At 38.3% G+C, this 20,804-nt stretch overlaps 1 protein-coding gene across 2 annotated transcripts in view; it reads left to right on the forward strand.

Annotated features, from left to right (window-relative positions):
* The window catches only part of frmd4a (FERM domain containing 4A), a 612,278-nt gene that overhangs the window by 184,204 nt on the left and 407,270 nt on the right, over positions 1-20,804 (forward strand). The window contains exon 1 of one of the 2 annotated variants that reach the window (XM_039761500.1): positions 5,219-5,756. The exons of the other annotated variant lie outside the window; for it this stretch is intronic. Coding sequence (XP_039617434.1) covers positions 5,724-5,756 — 33 coding nt within the window. The 5' untranslated portion in view covers positions 5,219-5,723. Of the gene's footprint in view, positions 1-5,218; positions 5,757-20,804 lie in introns of those variants that run through there. 2 annotated transcript variants of the gene reach the window in all.

Below are 20,804 nucleotides of genomic sequence, written 5' to 3' on the forward strand. Positions count from 1 at the left end.
AAAACAGTCAGAAAAGATGAGAAGGGAAAAATGTCAGTGGCCTCCACCTGTTAAGCCATTACTGTTTTGGGGGTTGTCTCATTTTTTCCTCTCTACTGCACCTAGAGAAGTCCTGTTAATTTCATTAACACCAAAGCAGCTGGAACTGACTAAAATCCCCCTCTGATACTTAACTGATCAGATCAATATCCCAGAAGTTTCATTGACTTGATGCTATACTCTGATTAAAAAGTCTTCCTTTAATTTTTTGAGCAGTGCATATATGTTTTGGGGCCTCATTCTTTTAGGATGGGAATCACCTTTTTTCTACTGCCTAAGTGGGATAGAACAAAGATGATGAATAATTATTATTTATTTATCAGAATCCTTTATATAGTTTAAGGCCCATAATGTATTTTTTTAAAATTGAATGAGTCCAATTAAGGGTTTCCTGGGGCAGATATAATCCTGCCAACAAACAGGAATGAAAAAATCATAAGGCCCATTTAAAAGCACTCCCACACATAACAGAGATCAATCCACCCTTCCATTTTTGTAACCCACATTCAGGGCAGGCTCACAGGGCAGCTGGATCCTATCCAAGCAATCACTAGGCACAGGGCAGGTACAACACCTGGACAGGGTGCCAGTCCATCATAGGGTGTGCACACACACACACACACACATACATTGTGCTAATTGACCTAATCTGCATGTCATTGGACTGAGGGTGGAAAACGGGTGCACCCAGAAGAAACCCCCACAGACATGTGGAGAACATGCAAACTCCATCCAGGAAGCAATTGGGATACAAACCCTTGTCTATTGTGAGGCAGCAGCACTACCACTGCCCCACCATTCTGGCCCACATAATTCTAGTTAACCTAAAAACAGAGGAAAACCCAACCAGACATGGGGAAAACCTGCAAAGTCACACAGATTGACTGGGTGCTCGATTCAAACCTGGCATGGTGGACACGTGAGGTAGTAGTGCTGTTCACTGCCTCACCATCCCTCCTAGAGAAAAAAAGCATTATGCCATAAGGTACATTTGAGTGATTAGAAACTACAGAATTAAAAAGCAACTACTGAAATATTAACAGCTTGGAAAAAAAAGGCAAGGAAAACTCCAGTCTGCAAAGAGTTCAGAGAATATAAACCTTGCAGCCATTGAGAGAAGGTAGGTAACTATCAATATGAAGTTCATCCTTCTCCGGCATTCTACACAGCAGTGAATCATCGTGTCCATGATTTCGGTATAAATACAATAAACTTCTCATTATGGGTCATGCTGTGATGATGCTAATATTTACTATTCATACTATGGTTCAAGCCCAAGGTGAAGTTTGGCCAAAGGTATTATTAGGCAAACTGACAGTTGAGTGTTTCCAATCGATGCAAAGACACAATGTAGTTTGTGGAAGAACGAGTGCAGGGCTCACCAAAACTCTAAACAGGACTACCCTGTGAGGGCTCGAGTCAAGTACGCCTTACCCCAAACTCAAGAAGCAGACTTTTGGTCTGCAAAAGCCAGAACAGTGATATATGTTAGGCAGTGGCTTATGTTTAAAATTCTTTTTTAGTCTCTTTGGTTTATTTTTGATTCATTTATTATAATTGTTAATGTTTTTATTTATGTTTATTTGTATAATATATTTCTAATTTTGTTAATTATTTGGTTTCTGTGTGTGAATGCATGGTCAACCATGTTCCTTAGGTTTTGTGGGTGGTTTCCCAAGATGGGGAGTCACCCTACAAAGGCTTATGGGAATTTCATTTCCTCTGTGGTACATTATGTGCTTGGTGGTTGGTGAGTTTTCCTTGTTTGCTATTGCTATTTTTGTATTTACTGGCTTTTCACTTTTTTGCTTCTAATTTTTGAGATTCTGATTTACGGATAAGGTTTAGAGACATGTCTGCCTAGGATTGCCTCGTTGGCAGCTCTATTGCCTCTTTTCTGCTCCTTGAGTATTTTGTGATTTTATTTTTAAACAAATCTTTTAAAAAATACTTTATCCTTTCATCCACAAGCTGGTGGTGTATGTTTGTTCTCCCTTGGGTTTGGCTTGAACAATATTTTTTTAAACTTTACTTAAATTTTGAACTTTTAAAGCTAAGCTATTTTGACATGGTACATGCCAACGCCAGCCATTAGAATGGAAGTTCAGTCTGCCTTTGCGTGCACCCTTTCCAGGCAGGTATATGAGAATTCTAGCCTGCTTCTTTAACTGTTCTTGGTGGCCTTACACATCTTTGGTCATTTTGGATGAGTGGATCACTGCAGTAAAATAAAAGGCTCCTACATCCTAAAATTTCAGAAAGGAAGATGGGGAACTGTAAAACACCCAAAAAGAATGTTTCTTTATATTTATTCTCAGACAAAGTGCCAAAACAGAGCACAAGAAGTTGTGACTAAAAGACAGTCCTTATGATAAACAAGACCAGTGTGTAATCCAATAAATGAAATGTAGAAGTTCAATACACATTAAACAGACCAAAAGAAACATATGCATTTACAAAGATGTATATCCAAAATCCAAGAAAGAGTGCCAACAAGCTCCCTGGTGCACGAATCCCCTGATCCTTTTGCTCCACATAAAAAGGATAAGGTACATAACACAAAAATCACATACATATATAAAACAATCCTCTTTAATAAAACCCGTGTGCGTCCAGGTGTCCGTGTATGTGTGTCTTCTGGTGAAGTGCGCATGCGCGGGGCTCGGTGTGACGTGATGGCACCGCACTGGAAGCTGGGCACACAGTGAATGGCGTAGCCGCGCCGCGCATGATAAGCAAATAAAGAGCATCATTGCTGGGGAGACCGTGGACGCACACACACTGGAAGCTTGGCACACAGTGAATGTCGTAGCCGCGGCCGTGCATGATAGGCAAATAAAGGACAGCATTGCTGGGGAGCGTGCTGATTGGGTAGTCGCGGCCGTGCACATAAAATCCATTGCTGGGGAGACGTCACACATACTACCCCACGCATGTTTATTAACTAACTATCTACTAACAACATGCCACCCAAAAAAAAGGACACGTCAAGTAGGACAAAAGACACAGACACTCAAATCGTATATAAGCAACATCTCCTGGAAGAACGGTCAGCTCAGCAAGTAAACATCAACAAAAGAAAGGCTGAAAGACAAAGAAAAATACAAGCAAATAGATCGATTGAAGATAAAGAAAATGAGCATCAGAATATTCTCCGTATTGATTTGGCTCCATTCTCTACTAATTTACCCTTTACCTTAAGAAAGCAAAAATTTCCAGTTACATTAGCCTTTGCCATAACAATGAATAAAATTCAAGGGTAAACCTTAGAAAAAGTTGGCATTTACTTGCCAGAACCAGTATTCAGCCACTGTCAGTTATATGTTGCATTATCAAAAGTTAGAAGTTTTCCAGATGTTGTTGTCAACGTTGTAGATGGTCCTGAACAAGGCAAACTGTTGCCCAACTCAGACAGAGTATTTACAAAAAATGTTGTCGATAATGAAATTTTATTTAAAAATTTCTTTAGGCTTCTTGCAAAAATATTTTTAACAAAAAAATTTAAGAAAACAAACAGAATGAGGTCAAGATCCCTTGCCATTTAATATAGACTGTTCCTACTAATGTTTATGCAATACTGTTCTAGCGCCCGTTATCGTAACGGGCTTAATGTCTAGTATTACAATAAAACAATACTATAAATTTAAAGGTAAAGCAATATCACAAAGAAAGAATATATAAAAGAGATAGCAAAGACATAATAAATGGCAAAATATAAAAAATAATATTAATCGGTCAATAAAAAAGCAAACTCACTTGAACCAGTGATCAGATCCAGACTATCTCCTCTACCGAAAATAAGTGAACTTCGACTTGCTTTACATACCTAAACTGAGCTCCAAATGGTGAGGCGGCAGCGTTAACTACTGTGCCGCCATAGAAGCCCCGTATGCCTAGCACAAATAATGTTTTACTACCATACTAAACCTTGTATGAGTCCCTGGTCAGTATGCAAATTAGCCCAAAGTGCAGCCTCCACTGTGCCCTCCACCCCCACACTTTATTGTCACAAAGCCATATACTGTTATCATTTATTACCAGACTCCCCCTTTAGATCTTCTGAGAGCACAATAAACGGATTTCATGAATAATTCATTGCAGATATATAAAATGATGCACACAAAGAGTTTAACATTAATTGTGTTCTTACAGCATTTTGATTTCAAGTTTGATAAAGCTGGACAACCTGAGATGAGGCTCTACTAAAAGGTCATCTTGAACCTTAATTGCTCATTTCAAGGAGGTGGGTGCCAATTTTCTCAAACCAGCCACTATACTTCAAAAAGCTGGTTAAGGAAAAGGTAGCCTCACTGGTGGTTGGCAGTGGGGAGCCCATGATTTCAGGAGTTGGGAAATTAGACCCCCTATTGTGTGGCAAGTGCAGAAAATTGCTGTCTAAACTGGAAATATTGTAAGAGGGGGTTAGAGGACTAACAAGACAGAGCAGGGCTGACCTGGGTTAGTCTTCACAGTGGGGTTTACAAAAAGCAGTATGGATTTTAGTTGAATTATACAAGAGAGGCCCTCCTTTTTACAACAAGCCATCATTAGGCAGACGTGCTGAATAGCAAAGATGTATCAAATCACAGGGATCTCACTATGACTAAAATCTTTTTTCTTTTCTTTTTTTTTCTTCTAATGCCTTTTGGCCATCTGAAATTTTAGCTGTGAAGTCTGGGACAAAGCCATACCTTTGGGCTCATTACAAAGAGGTAGAGTGCATTAAAGCAAAATTGGCTGAGAAATTATGGAAATTTCCCAGTTAACACAGGACCCGAGATAAAAAAACTCCTGGGAGAGGCTGTGCTAATGCCTCCTGAGAGATCGCCTCGCTTTTCCGATGCTGTGACAGCTGTTCATGGGAATCTCCATGCTGCCTTTGAGTGGAATATGTCATTTTGCATCGTAGCCCGTGCAACAGAGCAAACGGATGGACCTCTGCTAACGTGTAAACGGTGTTGATCTAACCATTGGGCAGTCCCGAAACATCGAATGAGAAGGAATTTGGGTTCAGTCCTTCCCTAGTTACAGCGTGAAGTGATTTCACCTCTGTGGCTAGCCTAACACCACTTTTTTTAAAAAGAAAATTGCTGCTGGGAATATGGACTGATTCTTTTTTGCTAGAGCGCCTGCTGCTTTTACATTGGAGGAATCTGTGCAACGAGCTGTCTTGCTCAGGCTCTGATAACAGATATCCAATTCTGTCAGATCTACTGTACTGCAGTTCATGGAGGATTTAAAGAGATCGGGTTCCTGTGAATGAAAGTCTCCTTTTGTCCGAGAAAACAATTGTGCCCACTAAGCACCTTCTAAAACAACCTTGGTGACCTGATCGGATGCCTGGGACGAAAGAAGCACTTTTTCTCCTCTGTTGCTGAACAAGCCGCATGAAAGGCTAAGGATCGTTTGTCAGCGAACAGGGAACAAACATAGCTAGGGGCAGAATATGCAGAGAGACGCGCTCGCGAACACTCTGCCGGCAGTGGCGCGTTAAAGCGACAGGAGCGCTTCAAGTTCGGCAGGTCCTCTGGCGGCGCGTGTGTGAGCTCGTGTGTCCGTCTGTACGGTCGGTCCATGTCCGTGAAGAGGATAGCGCAGAAGTGGCTCGCAACTCACGGGGAGATGCTTAAATATTACAGGGACACATAAAGGATAATCGGATTGGGCATGAAAAAGAAGCCAAAATGGAAGGACTTCTTTCTCCAATGAGAACGAAGGTAAGTTCACGCCGAAAGGAGAAGGGAACAATTCGGTGTCTTTCACCGCTCCGTGGGGGGCTTCCGAAACAACGGCGAGATTTTGCAATTCTTACGTGCACAGAGAGAAGTAGGCAGCTTTTATCTGACCTGCTATGACACTCTCAAGCGGGTCAAGTGGAGGCATTTTGGTGTTGTTTTGTGTCCGTTTGACATTAAATAACAGGCTGACACTTTTGTTTTGTATGCCGAATAGACCATCGAAGTAATTTTGCTTGATCATAACGGCCGTTAACGGTTAAAGCGGACTTTTTTTTTGTAGTTTTGACGTAGGCATTAAACAACTACAGGGTTAGTATTTTACATTCTGAAAGATTTTGCTGGAATATTTAAATTTACAAGAGGGTGAAGACACATTTCTAGGGGGTATATGAGCGTAGGTGTGTGGGCGTGTGTCAATATATATCTGTAAGTACAGAGTGCCATGTATATACAGACATACATCTAATACTATGTACTATGTACATGAATGCACACATATCCCAACATTCAGCGTGTATACATACAGTGTATTGAGATGTTTATGAGTATGTGCGTCAGTATGCTATATATATATCATCCACGTATATTAGCTACTTAGGAATATTTAGTCACACATGCACCCAGTTTCCACATACATACAACACAGGAAGCGTATGAAGTATGTATACATGCAGTGTACTGTATGCATTTGTGAATGGCCACACTGTTTGTGTAGTCAAGTGTATACTATATACAAAATGCCAAATAAGATTGTGTACATATACATACATAGTATAGCATATATATGTTGTGTGTATGCATATTGTTACTATATGTGTGTACTTTATTTGTATACTATAAAGCTACATACAAATTATTATATACAAGACTATGAGACACAGGTTCAATGTCCAAACTGCAAGAAACATTCAGTGCTTGTTTAAAGTTAGTAGATATAAGTGTATATTTGTGTATTGTAGGTGCATTGTGTACAGTATGGGTAAAGTATATACAGTATTGTGAACAATACACAATTATGCAGTACTGCATATACAACATATACAGTAGACTGCACTGAAAGTCTGTGAGGGTGTAGAAATAGTATAATGGCTATGCAGTAGTACAGTATTTATATATAAAAGTATTGTTGTGCATGAACAGACATATTTATGCATGGGGATGCATGGTGGCACAGTGTTTGACATTGCTGCCACATGGCTGTAGAGGCCTGGCTTTGAATCATTGTCTGTTCGGCTTTTTCTCCAGGCACTCCCGCTTTCTTGCCATGTCCCAAAGATGTTCACGTTAGTTTAATTGGTGACCCTAAATGGACTCTGCGTGACTGATCGTGGTTAAGAGTACGAGGCTGCCCTGACATAACCTGACAACCAGGCCAGGGATGATTTCTGCCTTGCATCCCATGTTCACAGGAGGAACTCTGGCCTCCTATGTCCCTGATTCAAATTTTACCAGGTTCAGAAATCGATGGTTGTATTTTTGTGTGAGTGTTAGCAGTATATTTATAGCATAGTGTATATATTTGTGTGCACAGTAAATGTGAAATGTGTTTCATGTAATGTACATTTAAAATTAATATATTTTTCTCTGGAATAATAAAGTCCACCTAAACCTAAACTGTATACAGCATATGTGCACACACGTTTGATTATTTTTTTCTGTATCATTCGGTTCTCTTGGGAAATTCCGAGTGTTGTGCACATAGACTGTTATAATGTAGTTAAAATAAGGCAATGCATTATGTCTAATCAAATACAGACATCATAAAAGTATTGAACATGTATTCATTGTGGAACTCTGGGGTAATGTACTATACCTCTTCATGTGTACCTTCACATTCAATGTGTACTCAGACAAACAATGAGGTAACCTACTGTGTGGTTTGTGTGTTTAGCAGTATTATAACCAAATGATATTTGTGTGAGTGTGACTGAAAAGGTTTTTATTCGTGTTTAATACTATTACATACTTCAGAAAATAAGTTATTTGTTGTATGTAGACTTCTCAGTTATATATAAAGTAGGCAGTACATTCGCTTAAGAGAAACTCATTACAGCAGTCCAAGTACCATTTCCTCCTTCCACCCCCACTCTGCACACCAGTGCATGTGCTTGTAAGGGGCTGCCATTAGTTTGTCAGGTGAAGCATACCAGTCGTAGCGACTGTATATCAAATGTGATTCCTTTTTGTCTGTCTTTTTCATTCCCACATCTTTTCAATTAAAAGAAAAGTCCTTCTTTCAAGTCCAAAAAGCGAACAATACTTTACATGATAAAGGCCATGAGGTAAAAAGTCAAACCATTGACATGTTAAACTTTAATGCTGCAATAAATATGTAGATGTGTGGCGGCTGTGACATCAAATGCACATTGATGGCCGGCCAAAATGAGATTTTAATGTTCCCATCATGGTTGCAGGGAACCCTCTCTAGTGGGCCTGTGTGGATTTTAGGATGATTAATGTGATGTGTGCTTTGCTGTGTGCAATGACTTCGTTTGCCAAGCGTTGTAACTGCATGGTTAATATTTCTTCAGGGAACAAGCAAAATAATTTAACCCCTAATGGACAGCATGGCACGCATGCATGTGTTTTGAGCAATTTCTGTATACTGTGCAGGACTTGTTTTATTATTTTTTTCTCAATAAAGTAGTTTTAAGTGATGTGCGCAGTCTAAAAAATAATTTGCAAATTTTTTAAATTATTCTGCTACAGGGGGTCCTCGGATTACAACACAGTTCCGTTCCTATAACAGTGATGTAACCCGTCGAAACACACCTTAGCCTAAGTCACTTGCCTATCCTAACACATTTGAAAATCATAATCTAGAACATAAAAACACAACTAAGCCGCAGAAAAAGGAAAAGGATATAAATATACTGTACTGTACACTGTACTGTAGTAACAGAAAAAAATGAGTGTAAAAAATAATTAATCATTCTCACGTCTCGATTTGTTTAAGTTTTTATGGGAGTGAGCGTTGTAAACTCGAAACGTTGTATGTCCAGATGTTGTAACCCGAGGACCCCTTGTAATCTCTTAATGGATTAAATGGTTTTACTTTTGCAGTGGTAAACTACAAGGTTTTACTTTCTTGTTTTTGTTTTTCGAGTAACACACAAGCTATTGGGTCATAAAGTCTATTGTTCTGCAAAGCTGTAAGTTTTAAAGTGTCAGATACTAATAATATACTTTGGAGTAGTCAAGGGATGGCGTAAGTGTCCTGTTGGGCTTTGTAGCTGCCTAACTCTACTTATAGTCCAGGGGTTAAAATGCTTCACTGGCCACAATATGTCCATCTCAGCTTAGACTTTATGTCTTAGCCTCATGGGTATGCTGTTTATGATATAAGAAGGTTTAAATCCTACACTTTAGGCTTTAATAGGACACTTTTTAGATACGTAGGTGGGAGCAAAACATGTTTCTTGTAACTGAATATTCTTATAATATGTTGGTGTTGTATCCTCGTTTGTAATGATGTTCACTGTTGAATATACCATATGAAATAATGGATGGTTAATTAAATTCAAAACAGCAGTTCTACAGAAGTCATTCATTCATTCATCAAGCACCCTGAAAACTACTGGTGTATGGTATTTGTACAGATACACAATAAATGTCAAATGGCTAACCACTAGGTGTATAAGCAAACATAACATAACTTAAAATTATGTGTATGGGAGTTTTGCCAATCAGTCTACATGTGTTTTGTGGACTTGGAAAAGGTGTTTGACCGTGTCCTTCGGGGAATCCTGTGGGGGGTACTCTGAGAGTATGGGGTACCGGACCCCCTGATAAGGGCTGTTCGGTCCCTGTACGATAAGTGTCAGAGCTTGGTCCGCATTGCTGGCAGTAAGTCGAACCGGTTTCCAGTGAGAGTTCGACTCTGCCAGGGCTGCCCTTTGTCACCGATTCTGTTCATAACTTTTATGGACAGAATTTCTAGGCGCAGCCAGGGCATTGAGGGGGTCTGGTTTGGTGGACTCAGGATTGCGTCACTGCTTTTTGCAGATGATGTTGTCCTGTTTGCTTCATCAGGCCGTGATCTTCAACTCTCTCTGGATCGGTTCGCAGCTGAGTGTGAAGTGGCTGGGATGGGAATCAGCATCTCCAAATCCGAGACCATGGTCCTTAGTCAGAAAAGGGTGGAGCACCCTCTCAGGGTTGGGAGCGAGATCCTGCCCCAAGTGGAGGAGTTCAAGTATCTCGGGGTCTTGTTCACGAGTGAGGGAAGAATGGAGCGTGAGATCGACAGGCGGATCGGTGTGGCATCCGTAGTGTTGCGGGCTCTGCATCGGTCTGTCATGGTGAAAAAGGAGTTGAGCCATAAGGCAAAGCTCTCAATTTACTAGTCGATCTACGTTCCTACCCTCACCTATGGTCATGAGCTATGGGTAGTGACCGAAAGAACGAGTTCGCAAATACAAACGGCCGAAATGAGTTTCCTCCGCAGGGTGTCTGGACTTTCCCTTAAAGATAGGGTGAGAAGCTCAGTCTTCCGGGAAAGGCTCAGAGTAGAGCCGCTGATCCTCCGCATCGAGAGGAGTCAGATGAGGTGGCTCGGGCATCTGATCAGGATGCCTCTTGGATGCCTCTCTGGTGAGGTGTTCCGGGCATGTCTAACCGGGAGGAGGCCCCGGGGGGAAGACCCAGGACACGCTGGAGGGACTATGTCTTTCGGCTGGTCTGGGAACGCCTCGGTATTCTCCCGGAAGAGCTAGAAGAAGTGGCCGGGGAGAGGGAAGTCTGGGCATCTCTGCTTAAGCTGCTGCCCCCACAACCCGATCTCGGATAAGCAGAAGAGGATGGATGGATAAAATTATCAAACCACTTAATTGAATTCTGACACATTGTAGCACTGCACATTAAGGCACACATTTTATGTATGAATGCAAACAAATAATGTATGAAAATACATTCCTGTGTTTTCTTCATAGTGTTTACAGATGTGGAGAAGAAACCATAGAATCAGTTTTATAATAATATGTTTTTGCTCTTGATTTTTTTGAAACAGATGATTAATTGTTTTAGTAATTAAATCTTCATACTTGAGTAAATATTGAGCATTTCATAGTAAATAGTACTGAAGGACTGAAACACTACATACTTTAATTCCCAGATGAGACAAGCAGGCTTTGATTTTGCAAATGCCACTGTACTGCTTTGTCTTCAATTTTAGAAGTGAATTTGTTTGCTGAAAATCATTGTACTGTGTGGGGAGTTTATTTATGTATTCCTATATTCTAGTAAAAAGACCACATACCTGTTACTTAGGGTGGCATGTTGGCGCAGTAGTGGTGGTGCTGCTGCCTTGACCAAAGGAGTCCAGAGTTCATGTCCTGTGCAGAGTTTGTATGTTCTCCCCCTTTTTCAGTTGGTTTCCTGCATGCAGGTTAGGTGAATTGACGATCCTAAATTGGCCCTAGTGTGTATGTGTGTGTGTGTGTGTGTGTGTCCTGAAATGGACTGGCACCCAGTCCAGGGTTTGTTCCCTGCCTTGCACCTTATGCTAGTTGAGATAGGCTTCAGCTGGCGCATGCAACCCTGCTCAGGACAAAGCAGGTTAGCAAATGACTGACTGACTGGCTGACCTGTTATTTAAAGAATGTCATTTTCTGCATTTGAGTTTGTGCACAGCATTTTATGTAATACTGTTTACAATGTAAACTGATAATGTGATGTTCCATTAAGGAAATTTAGCTGTCACTAGGTGAGATAATAACAGAGTGAAGGTGAGGTCAATCCATGTATGTTCCTCTAGTATCTGGCCTTTAGAAGCGCCATACCATCACCCCATAATATTGCTTTACAGTTATATAGCTGAAGACAATCTTTGACTTTATAAGAGCATGTGGAAGTGTTACAGGGTGATCCTTTTACCAAAGAATGTGTATAAGTGACCAATAAACAATGTTAAAATAATGTAAGCCTTTATAGAGGAAATTGTGTTTTAAAAGTTTCAAAACTATTTTGTTCATCATCCTGGTACTGTACTATAAATACAGTGATTGCCCGCTATATCGCGGTTCAGCTATTGCACCCCCGCTATATTGCTGATTTTTTTGTGAAACATATCTAATTTTCTATTGTAGAAATCGATGGCTTTATAGTGATCGTTTTTAATGGGTTTTTGATAACTATTTACTTTGAAATAAGCATTTTTCTATGCTAAACTATTAATAACAACAATGTATTACTGTAATTATAACATATATATACATGTACTGTATATAAGTAAAAATGGAGTAAAAATTCAATAAGTACATCCTACCTGTACTTTTCTTTGCAGCCAATTCATAACAAAGCATATGGTTTTCAACAGTCACTATATGTTCTAGACAAAAGTTCGTTAGAACAATAGTATAATTTCTAATAACTAACGTATACGTAACATTTAAGCAACACACTAGTAAATCATAAAACATACTGCTATGTACAGGAATACGTAGACAGAGCCGCAATTCATAACGAAATGTACATACGCTTTTCATTTGTCACTACGTGTGCTAGACAAGAGTTCGTTAGAACAATAAGTATTATAATTTATAATAACTATAACATAACTGTAAATACTGACTAAAATGCAGTAAATAGTCTATATATATAAAAAATAATGAGCATTTAAGCAATACAGTAAGTAATTAATAATTAATGTACATTGTACATTACGATAGACAAAAAGTTTCGCGTTACAGTACCAGGTGATTTCTTACAAGGCCCCTTATTGGCTGAAGGAGGAAACTCAACCAATCAGAGCAGGATTTTCATTCTCTTGGGCTCTGATTGGCTGCTGCTAACGTGGTAATCTCGCAAGAACAGTGAACGTGGGTCCCCGACGCATCTCAGTTCTCTGCTTATCGCGTACCTTGCTTGTGGTCCGATTGTTGTGAGCAAACTTTTTGTGAAGTTTTCGTTTTGTTTTAAGCCCTATGATGGCTCCCAAGCGTCCTTCTATAACGCAGATTTCCACCTATCGCTGATGGGTCTGGAATGTAACTTCCACGATAGGTGGGGGATCATGTGTATATTGAATGCAACTTTAATTAAAAGATGGCATGATATTGCAGTGCTTAACTGTTGCCTTGCAGACTAGATTGGAAAAGAATCCAGGCTGAGTACTGTCCTTGTTCATGTTCTCCCCATGTTGGCTTAAGTTTTTTGTTTAAATTGTTCACACCAATACACCACTTCTCACTATCACTGATCAGACACTCTAAACTGACTCAGTTTAAACATAGGTTGACATCTATGAGAGTATGTCTTGTAAAAGAACACTGTTCTGTTTAGGATTGGTTTCTACCTTGTGCTCAGTGCAGCTGGGATAGGCTTATGTATAAGTAAGCAGTTTACCTACCATAAACATGATCAGAAAAGGTGGACAGTTACTGGATAGGCAAACAAACTATAGTTTTATGTGTAGTACTTGCAAACCACTTTCCAATGGTGTTTGTAAAAGAGAGGACCTATGTACAGTAAATCAAAGGTTGTTTATTTAAGGGTCTGTTACTTTGTGGTTCAAACATCACCTTGATATTCTTTACTAAAATTTAGATTTTATTTTTATCCATTTTTAAAGTAATTTTTTGTTTTCTTTTACTTTCATGCTTTTCTGTGAATCTGAGTAAGTTGCCATTAGTAGTTTGTTAGACAACTGTGTAGACAATACAATAAGGCACTATATAACAAATAGATATGAAGAGCACAGTAAAATAGTAAAGGAAAACACTATTATGTATTAGACTGCCAGATAGGAAACACATTAGACAGATAGATAGATAGATAGATACTGTATAGGGTGGTCCAGATCTAATTATGCAATTTTCTTTACGCTATCCATATATATTTTAAAAGATGTTAAGCTTTCAGTAGTTTGATACAGATTGCTGTGACTCTTTGTGTGAAGAAGTGCTTCCTGGCTTTTGCAGTGGTGTTTTTCAATACATGATTTACTATTTAATTTAAAGAATTCTCCTGGATCCATTTTGTCTATGCCTTTGAGAATTGTGAAGACCTGAATTATAAGAATAATAGGGAACAGCTATGCATGTTCCTCCTATGTCTACATTGGTTTGCTCTTTGTCACCATGTCCACAGTACATGGGTTTCTTTCTGGCTACTCCTTTTTATTCTGTCATATCACAAAGACATTCAAATTAGAACCCTCTAGATTGTCTGCAGTGTTGGTGTGTGCACAGCTTTGCCAAGTAATGGGCAAACACCCTGTCCAGTGTTGGTAATACTACCAGCATAGGCACAGGCCCTATGTGATCCTTCACTGGATTAAGTGGGTTCAATCATGAATGGATATTATTATTATTATTATTATTATTATTATTATTATTATTATAAGGGAGCTTGTATAGGTTTATTGGTGTCTGTTTCTCTAATTGTGTTAAAATCATCTTGCCAGACAAACAATTTAGTTATTGCATTAAGAGAACAAATCTCTGGCCACACATTATAAATTAAAATGTGCTCCATTTTTAAAGGAGTTTCCAAAAATGGAATTACCATCCTTTGTTGTATGCTATAAGCAATTTTAATTAAAAAAACGTAAAACATATCTTAGGATGAGATATCACATTGGTGAGAAAGTCAATAAGGTCACTGAAATTAACATAATTAGAGGGCAATTCTTGACCGAGGCATCAATACATGACAAAAGTGGGCATTACTCTCTCATATCACTGGACTTGACATGCTGTTAAAAAGCAAATAATGATATTTTCCATTAATATGAAGGTCAATTAATATAGATCATGGAAAAAAATGAAAATAGAATAGTTTTAAACAAGAAATAGAGGCTGGCCTCTAGAGGGTTCTTACTCACAAGATATCTGCTATTGTTCAATGGAATATTTAGTGTTCATTGAAATAATCTGCTTTACTGATTGCTTAAATGTTTTAACCAGTTCATCACTCAGTTTTTACAGTGACCTATAAATGTAAAGCTTTTGCAAATTCCTAAACAAAAATCCACATTATGGAAGGTTCCCATCCTTAAGCAGTTTATATAAACATTCCGTCTGCAGTATTATGGAGTGCAGCCAGGCCTAAAGCCCCACTAAAGGTTCATGTAATGAGATAGCTTTGCCATTCAAGTTTATCTGCTTAATTGCTAGGGTAAACTGCTTTCCTCAGAAGTTGGCCACAGCATGCAGTCTACATGTACTTTATCATTTTTCAGAGTATATCAATATATTATACAGTTTTATTATCTTTGTTATGCTTTTGAAATGTCAGTAGCTTATAGCAACATTTTCAAACCCAGGATGGAATCAAAGTCCATCTTAGCAGCAGATGTACAGTAAAGTGGAATACCCTGGGGAAAATCCATGCAGACATTGGGAGAGTGTGCAAACTGCAAATAGGCAACATACAGTTCTAACCCAAAATGGGGGATCCATGAGGTAGCAGCACTAACCACCATGCTAAAACAGTACCTTACAGTAGTACCTTTGAAAATGTGGAGAATATATTTAAACTAAATTGGGAACTCCTTGAACTTTTTGTTTTGTCCAGAAAGTTTCAACTCACTTCCTCATTGCCGATCATGGTACATGTGAATGGTGATGTGTTCCATGTTGATCTAACATGCAAGTGAGAATTCCACTGTGCTGTGTGCATGTGACAATAGACTCAAACATTCATTAATCAAGCTGTTCTCAAATTATTTAAATTATGCTTTATCACTTTATACAATGACACATATCGTTGCAGTATTAATACATTGTGGCAGCACTTAAGCCTCTGAAAGTGTGAAGACCCAGATTACTGGCTTACTTAAGGCTCAATATTATTGCACTGCGCAGTGTAATGGACTTAGCTGAACTAATTATTCTAGCTTTAATGCAATTTTGCTTTAATACTGTATTTGCATACTGGATAGGCAAACACAATGCAAGTTTGGGGAGTATACCATTATGGAACTTAGGTTGTGGATTCATTAAAATGGCAATGAAATGAAATCAGGTTATGGATTCATTAAAACGTCAATGAAATGAAATACTGTTTGGTTCTATTCAAACAGACTATCAGACTGTTGAATACCCAGCAATCATATTACATAGAGTTACCATTTAAAGGCAATGCTATTAGAAACTGATTAGGCCAGTGTGACAAAGAGATTTTTTAAAATAACATGTTTTAAAATTATTTATCCATCCACAGATCCTTTAATCTATTTAACCATTTTCCATGTATTATGTTCTCCATTAAAGAAGACAAGCTAGAAACTAACCCTAGATAGTACACCAGTCCATCCCTGAGCACAGACCCCCAGCCAGTCAGAGTAGACCCGTTTTATATCATCAGTTAACCTGTATGTCCTTGGGATGGCCCCAGGGAAAATTAACAGTACTGAAGTCATTAAACTGTAGCACAGTACTCAGAATTGCTGCCTCACTGCTCCAGTGTCCTAGATTCAATTCCTAACATAATAATGGCTTGTGTGGAGTTTGTCTGCTCCTCACTTGCCTCCATTCTGATGATGAGCATGTGTATAAGGTAAATTGGCAGCTATAAACTGGCCCTGGGTGAGGGAGCATAGGTGTGTGCGCGATTTTGCTCTGTAATGGGCTTAAACCTGGTTTTGGGCAGTGTTCCACTATGCACCCACTGCTATTGAGGCTGTGGCCATCACAAACATGGACTGGATTACTGGGTCAGGAAAATGAAATCATTTATATTTTGTTTGGTTATGTTATTTGTAAAGATTGCTATTTTAGTTATGGTGGAAAAAGAATTGTCTAATGTATCAATCAATGTACAATGTAAAATCAACATAACAGTTTTCAAAAATACTATAATCGTGCTTTGCATGTGCTAACAGTATATCAAAATTCAACAGTAAAGTGAGCAATGTATGAACAGTGCCATGTTGGTGCAGAATACAGCACTGTTGTAACTTGTGTGCACTTTGCAAGTTCTCCCCATGTCCTTTCTTGTAATGCTCTGATGTTCCCCTAGAAGCCAAATAAATAAGCGTCATTTAAACTGGCAGTTGGAGTTCATGTGAGTTTGGTTATTTTAAGGAGGTAAACATTCCATCACCTTATCATAGTTACAGAAAATATTCGATCAAGTAGTTTAGCTGGCTTTGGGAACTTTTTAATTTTGTGTTTGCAAGCGTTAGGTGAAATATAGATTGAAAAGCCCTGTTATAATGAAAGGCCTTATCTCCTCTAAACTCTTTCTTACCTTCTTATGTCCCCCGCCCCTTATGGTGGATTAACTTTTTGATCAAGCACAAAACCACCCAATGTCTCCAGGTCAAACCCAGTCAGAGAAAATGAATATCATAAACTTTTGGCAATAAAACAAATCCAAAGGATAAGTAAGTATTCAGACTTGATTTAAGGATTTGGACTGAAAGAGTTTAGTTGGCTAACTCATGGGCAAAGAGTTTTTCAGAGCTGAATGAGAGCTTTCAGTTGGCATTAAGGTAGCCTCAAAATGCCTTAGGTGAAACACAGAAAGGGAGGGAGGTGTTTATACAGCAGGCTGTGCGCGCCTAACACTGGTGGATAAGACTAATGTTTAAACTGTAGTGAGCTTAGTAGGGGCAGCAAAGCTGTGGCAGGTACTAAACAAAGTTAGAGAAAGACCATCATACATTTGCCAATGTTAGTCAGACATGCTGAAAGTATAGAATCTTTATGCAAAGGCACAATGCTTACATTTCAGGAATAATGGCACATTAAACAGAATTGACTGTTATAAATTTTCGTACAGGAAAAGAGAATGTTTAATTTGACACAATGTATTCTAACACATCTTACCTTTATACACAGTGTGGGAACAGCGGTCCCTCATTTGTTGCTTTCTTGGTGGTGGATGGCATTTTCTGATCTATACACGTGTTACTTGAGCATTGCTGATTTGGGAGGTTGCTTCATTTTATGCTCATCACAACTTTGTTTTTGATTTCTATCATGAAATGATGGCTGTACATAGAAGTCATGCTTTCAAAACTAACCTGTATTTAGAAGACTGTTCTTCCTTTATTGATTGCGAAGTTTTAGCTGAGAAGAAAAAAGTAATTATGTATTAACATACTTCTTCATGTTTAATTCAAATTTGATCTCTCCATGTGAAATTGACTTGTCCTCTAAATTGCTGTAGGAGTTGATATCAAAGTACTCATGAAGATTATTGTACTGTCATACATTTTAATGAATTAATCATTTTTGTTTTACATGTTCATTTTTTACATGACAGTAATAGTCAAGGTGAATATTTTTTATCAATTTTCTTTAGTTTCTTTGCACATTGTGAGATGGTGCCAGCAGTAGAAAGGGCAAGCAGGAAAGTTAATAATATATAGATCTGGTATAATGCATATTTGGTTAGAGGAGGTGCTCACCTTGAAAACAGTGTTTGAGTTCAGCCTCTCGGAGACGTTGCATCTCATGTTAAAGTAGAGGACATGTGAGCACCCTAACTTTGTTGAGAATTTGTAAGAAGAGGCTCTGTCTCTAAAACCAAAAAAAGGGAACCTGGTCTTTTAAGTAAACATGGTGGTCCTGGAGATTATGCCAGATGTCCCCAGCTTAGGTATAAAGCTGCCCCTAACCTGATTGTTTTGGAGAATAGAGTTAGGGCATATAATAAGATTTGGGCAGGAGTTCAAACTAATTAGGAATTAATGGAGTCAAGAGTTTTGGTAATCAGAAAAAATTTTCCCAGGTGAGTGGGAGATTGCTTTGGGTGTGTGCTTATAGCAGGGGTCACCAAGTCCAGTCCTGGAGGACCACCGTGGCCGCAGGTTTTCATTCTAACCCTTTTTTTCAAATGAGTGCCTTGTTTGTGCTGCTAATTAATGGCTTGTGAATTCATTTTAATTGAATTCCTTTTTTAAGATTTGCTCCCCTGAATTTTTTCATCGTTCCTCTGAATTGCTTCATTTCTTTCCTTAAATGGCACCCAAACAGAAATGAAATGTGAAGTGAGAGAGCCAACAGAAGACCAAATAAGTCAGGGCCTCAAACTCCAACCAGTTTCACTCCAACCAGCTGCTTAATGAGGTGCCAGTTCTTGTTGTTAATTAAACCCGTTCTTTCATTTTGTGGCTTTGTTGCTGCTCTCATGGTGCATTAGCAGACATTTCCGAATTTGTTGATTTTCTGTTTCTAGGAGCATTGTTAAAATGTTTTGGGGACCTGAGCAGATCGACATTCCTGAGACCTTCCATCTTTCTTTATTTTCAGATATTGTATGATTGGCACCAGTTGTTTTGGCTCATTTTGTATCTCATTCTTGTTTGGTTGCTAACTAAGGAAAAAGAAACAATTAAGGGGTCTGAGTCTTCAAGAACAAGTCAATTAAAATTAGTTGAAAAGAAAGTTAATTAGCAGGTCACTCATTAAGAAAAGGGTTAGAATGAAAACCTGCAGCCACAGTGGTCCTCCAGGATCGGAGTTAGCAACCCCTGGCTTATTGCACTGCTGTTTGATGTGAAGTGTGAGACAGCCATCCCACCTGGTACCCAGAATCCATAACCTGTATAGCCAGCACATGTGCAGCAGCCCTTTATTCATTTTCTACTTTGTGTTCTCTCCCTGATGTCCAGTTTTACTGTAAAATAATTATTTCTGATAACCTCCAACTAAAAAAATCAGAAGTTCTATGTTTCTTCATGTGAAGTTGTTGTTACCATAAGACGCAGAAATGCAAGGCTGGATTGTAGAAGTAAAACCAATTATAAAGATAGTGATGCTAAAGCCTCAAGCAGTTAAAGCATATTTCATTATTTTTTGGCAATATGCTAAAAAATAACAACACATCCAAACTGGAAGTGAAATGTTCTAATAAGACTAATAAGAATTTCTCTGTACTCTCCACACATGTTCATTGATACTATTACTACTACTAATAATAACAATAATAATGATAATTTCATGTACAGTATACACTGTATCACCAACTTTATTTCTAAGTTGTATGTTAATAGAGATCATTTCATCACTCTGGAAAGTTGCTAACAGACACCCCACTTCCCTAAAATAGGCCGAGTAAGTGTTCTTTCAGATCAACGGCCAATTTTGGCATTTTACACACATGTTAATATAGAATGATTATCTATGATCATCAGATGAATTGGCACAGATATTCTATAAAAGACAAATGCCTTCAAGCAAATCAGTATTGCTACAGGGTCATCCATTTGATAATGATAGATAGATAGATAGATAGATAGATAGATAGATAGATAGATAGATAGATAGATAGATAGATAGATAGATAGATAGATAGATAGATAGATACTTTATTAATCCCAAGGGGAAATTCACATATTCCAGCAGCAGTATACTGATATAAAGAAACAATATTAAATTAAATTAAATGACTTATCCTTTTCATGGTCACTGGGTGTAACTCTGGATTGGGCACCAGTCCATAGCAGGACAAAAAGAAAAATGGTTTTGCTGTATTATGCACTAACCGAATTATTCAAAGTTAAGTATGGTCCTGTGAATTAGGCTTTTTAAAAATATTCAAGTCCCAACTATAAAATAACCATTGGTTCTAAGACAAAAAAACACTACAGTAACTCTAATCCACTGGGACCATGAATGATGACATATTCATTGTAACTTTTTGAAATGTTAATTAACAGTTTCAATACATTTGAACAGCTGTTAGATTTGTAATTATACTACAATATACATTTCTGAATGAATGTTTTGATCATTATGTCAGGATGAAAAATAAGGTAATTACTCTATAAATGTTATGCAATACAGTATAATAAAAAAATATCTACACATGTCATTACAGCTGTTCCAGTGTACTGTAATTATAACAATAATTTGTATTGTTTATTGCAGCCACTTCTAAAACTAGTGGCTACTTTTGTCAGCAAAGCCACTAACGTTCATAGATATTTGCATATTTTTCCTCAGAAATACCCTGCCTATAAATAGCTCTCAGCACACTCACAAACATTTTATGTAAATGAAATATGGTTGCATTCAAACAAGACGTGAGCTGTCAGTGCTGTCAGGATTGGCTCCTGCTTACTGTGACTTTATG

The sequence above is a fragment of the Polypterus senegalus genome, chromosome 8 (genome assembly GCF_016835505.1).
Source record: "Polypterus senegalus isolate Bchr_013 chromosome 8, ASM1683550v1, whole genome shotgun sequence".
Lineage (NCBI taxonomy): Eukaryota > Metazoa > Chordata > Cladistia > Polypteriformes > Polypteridae > Polypterus > Polypterus senegalus.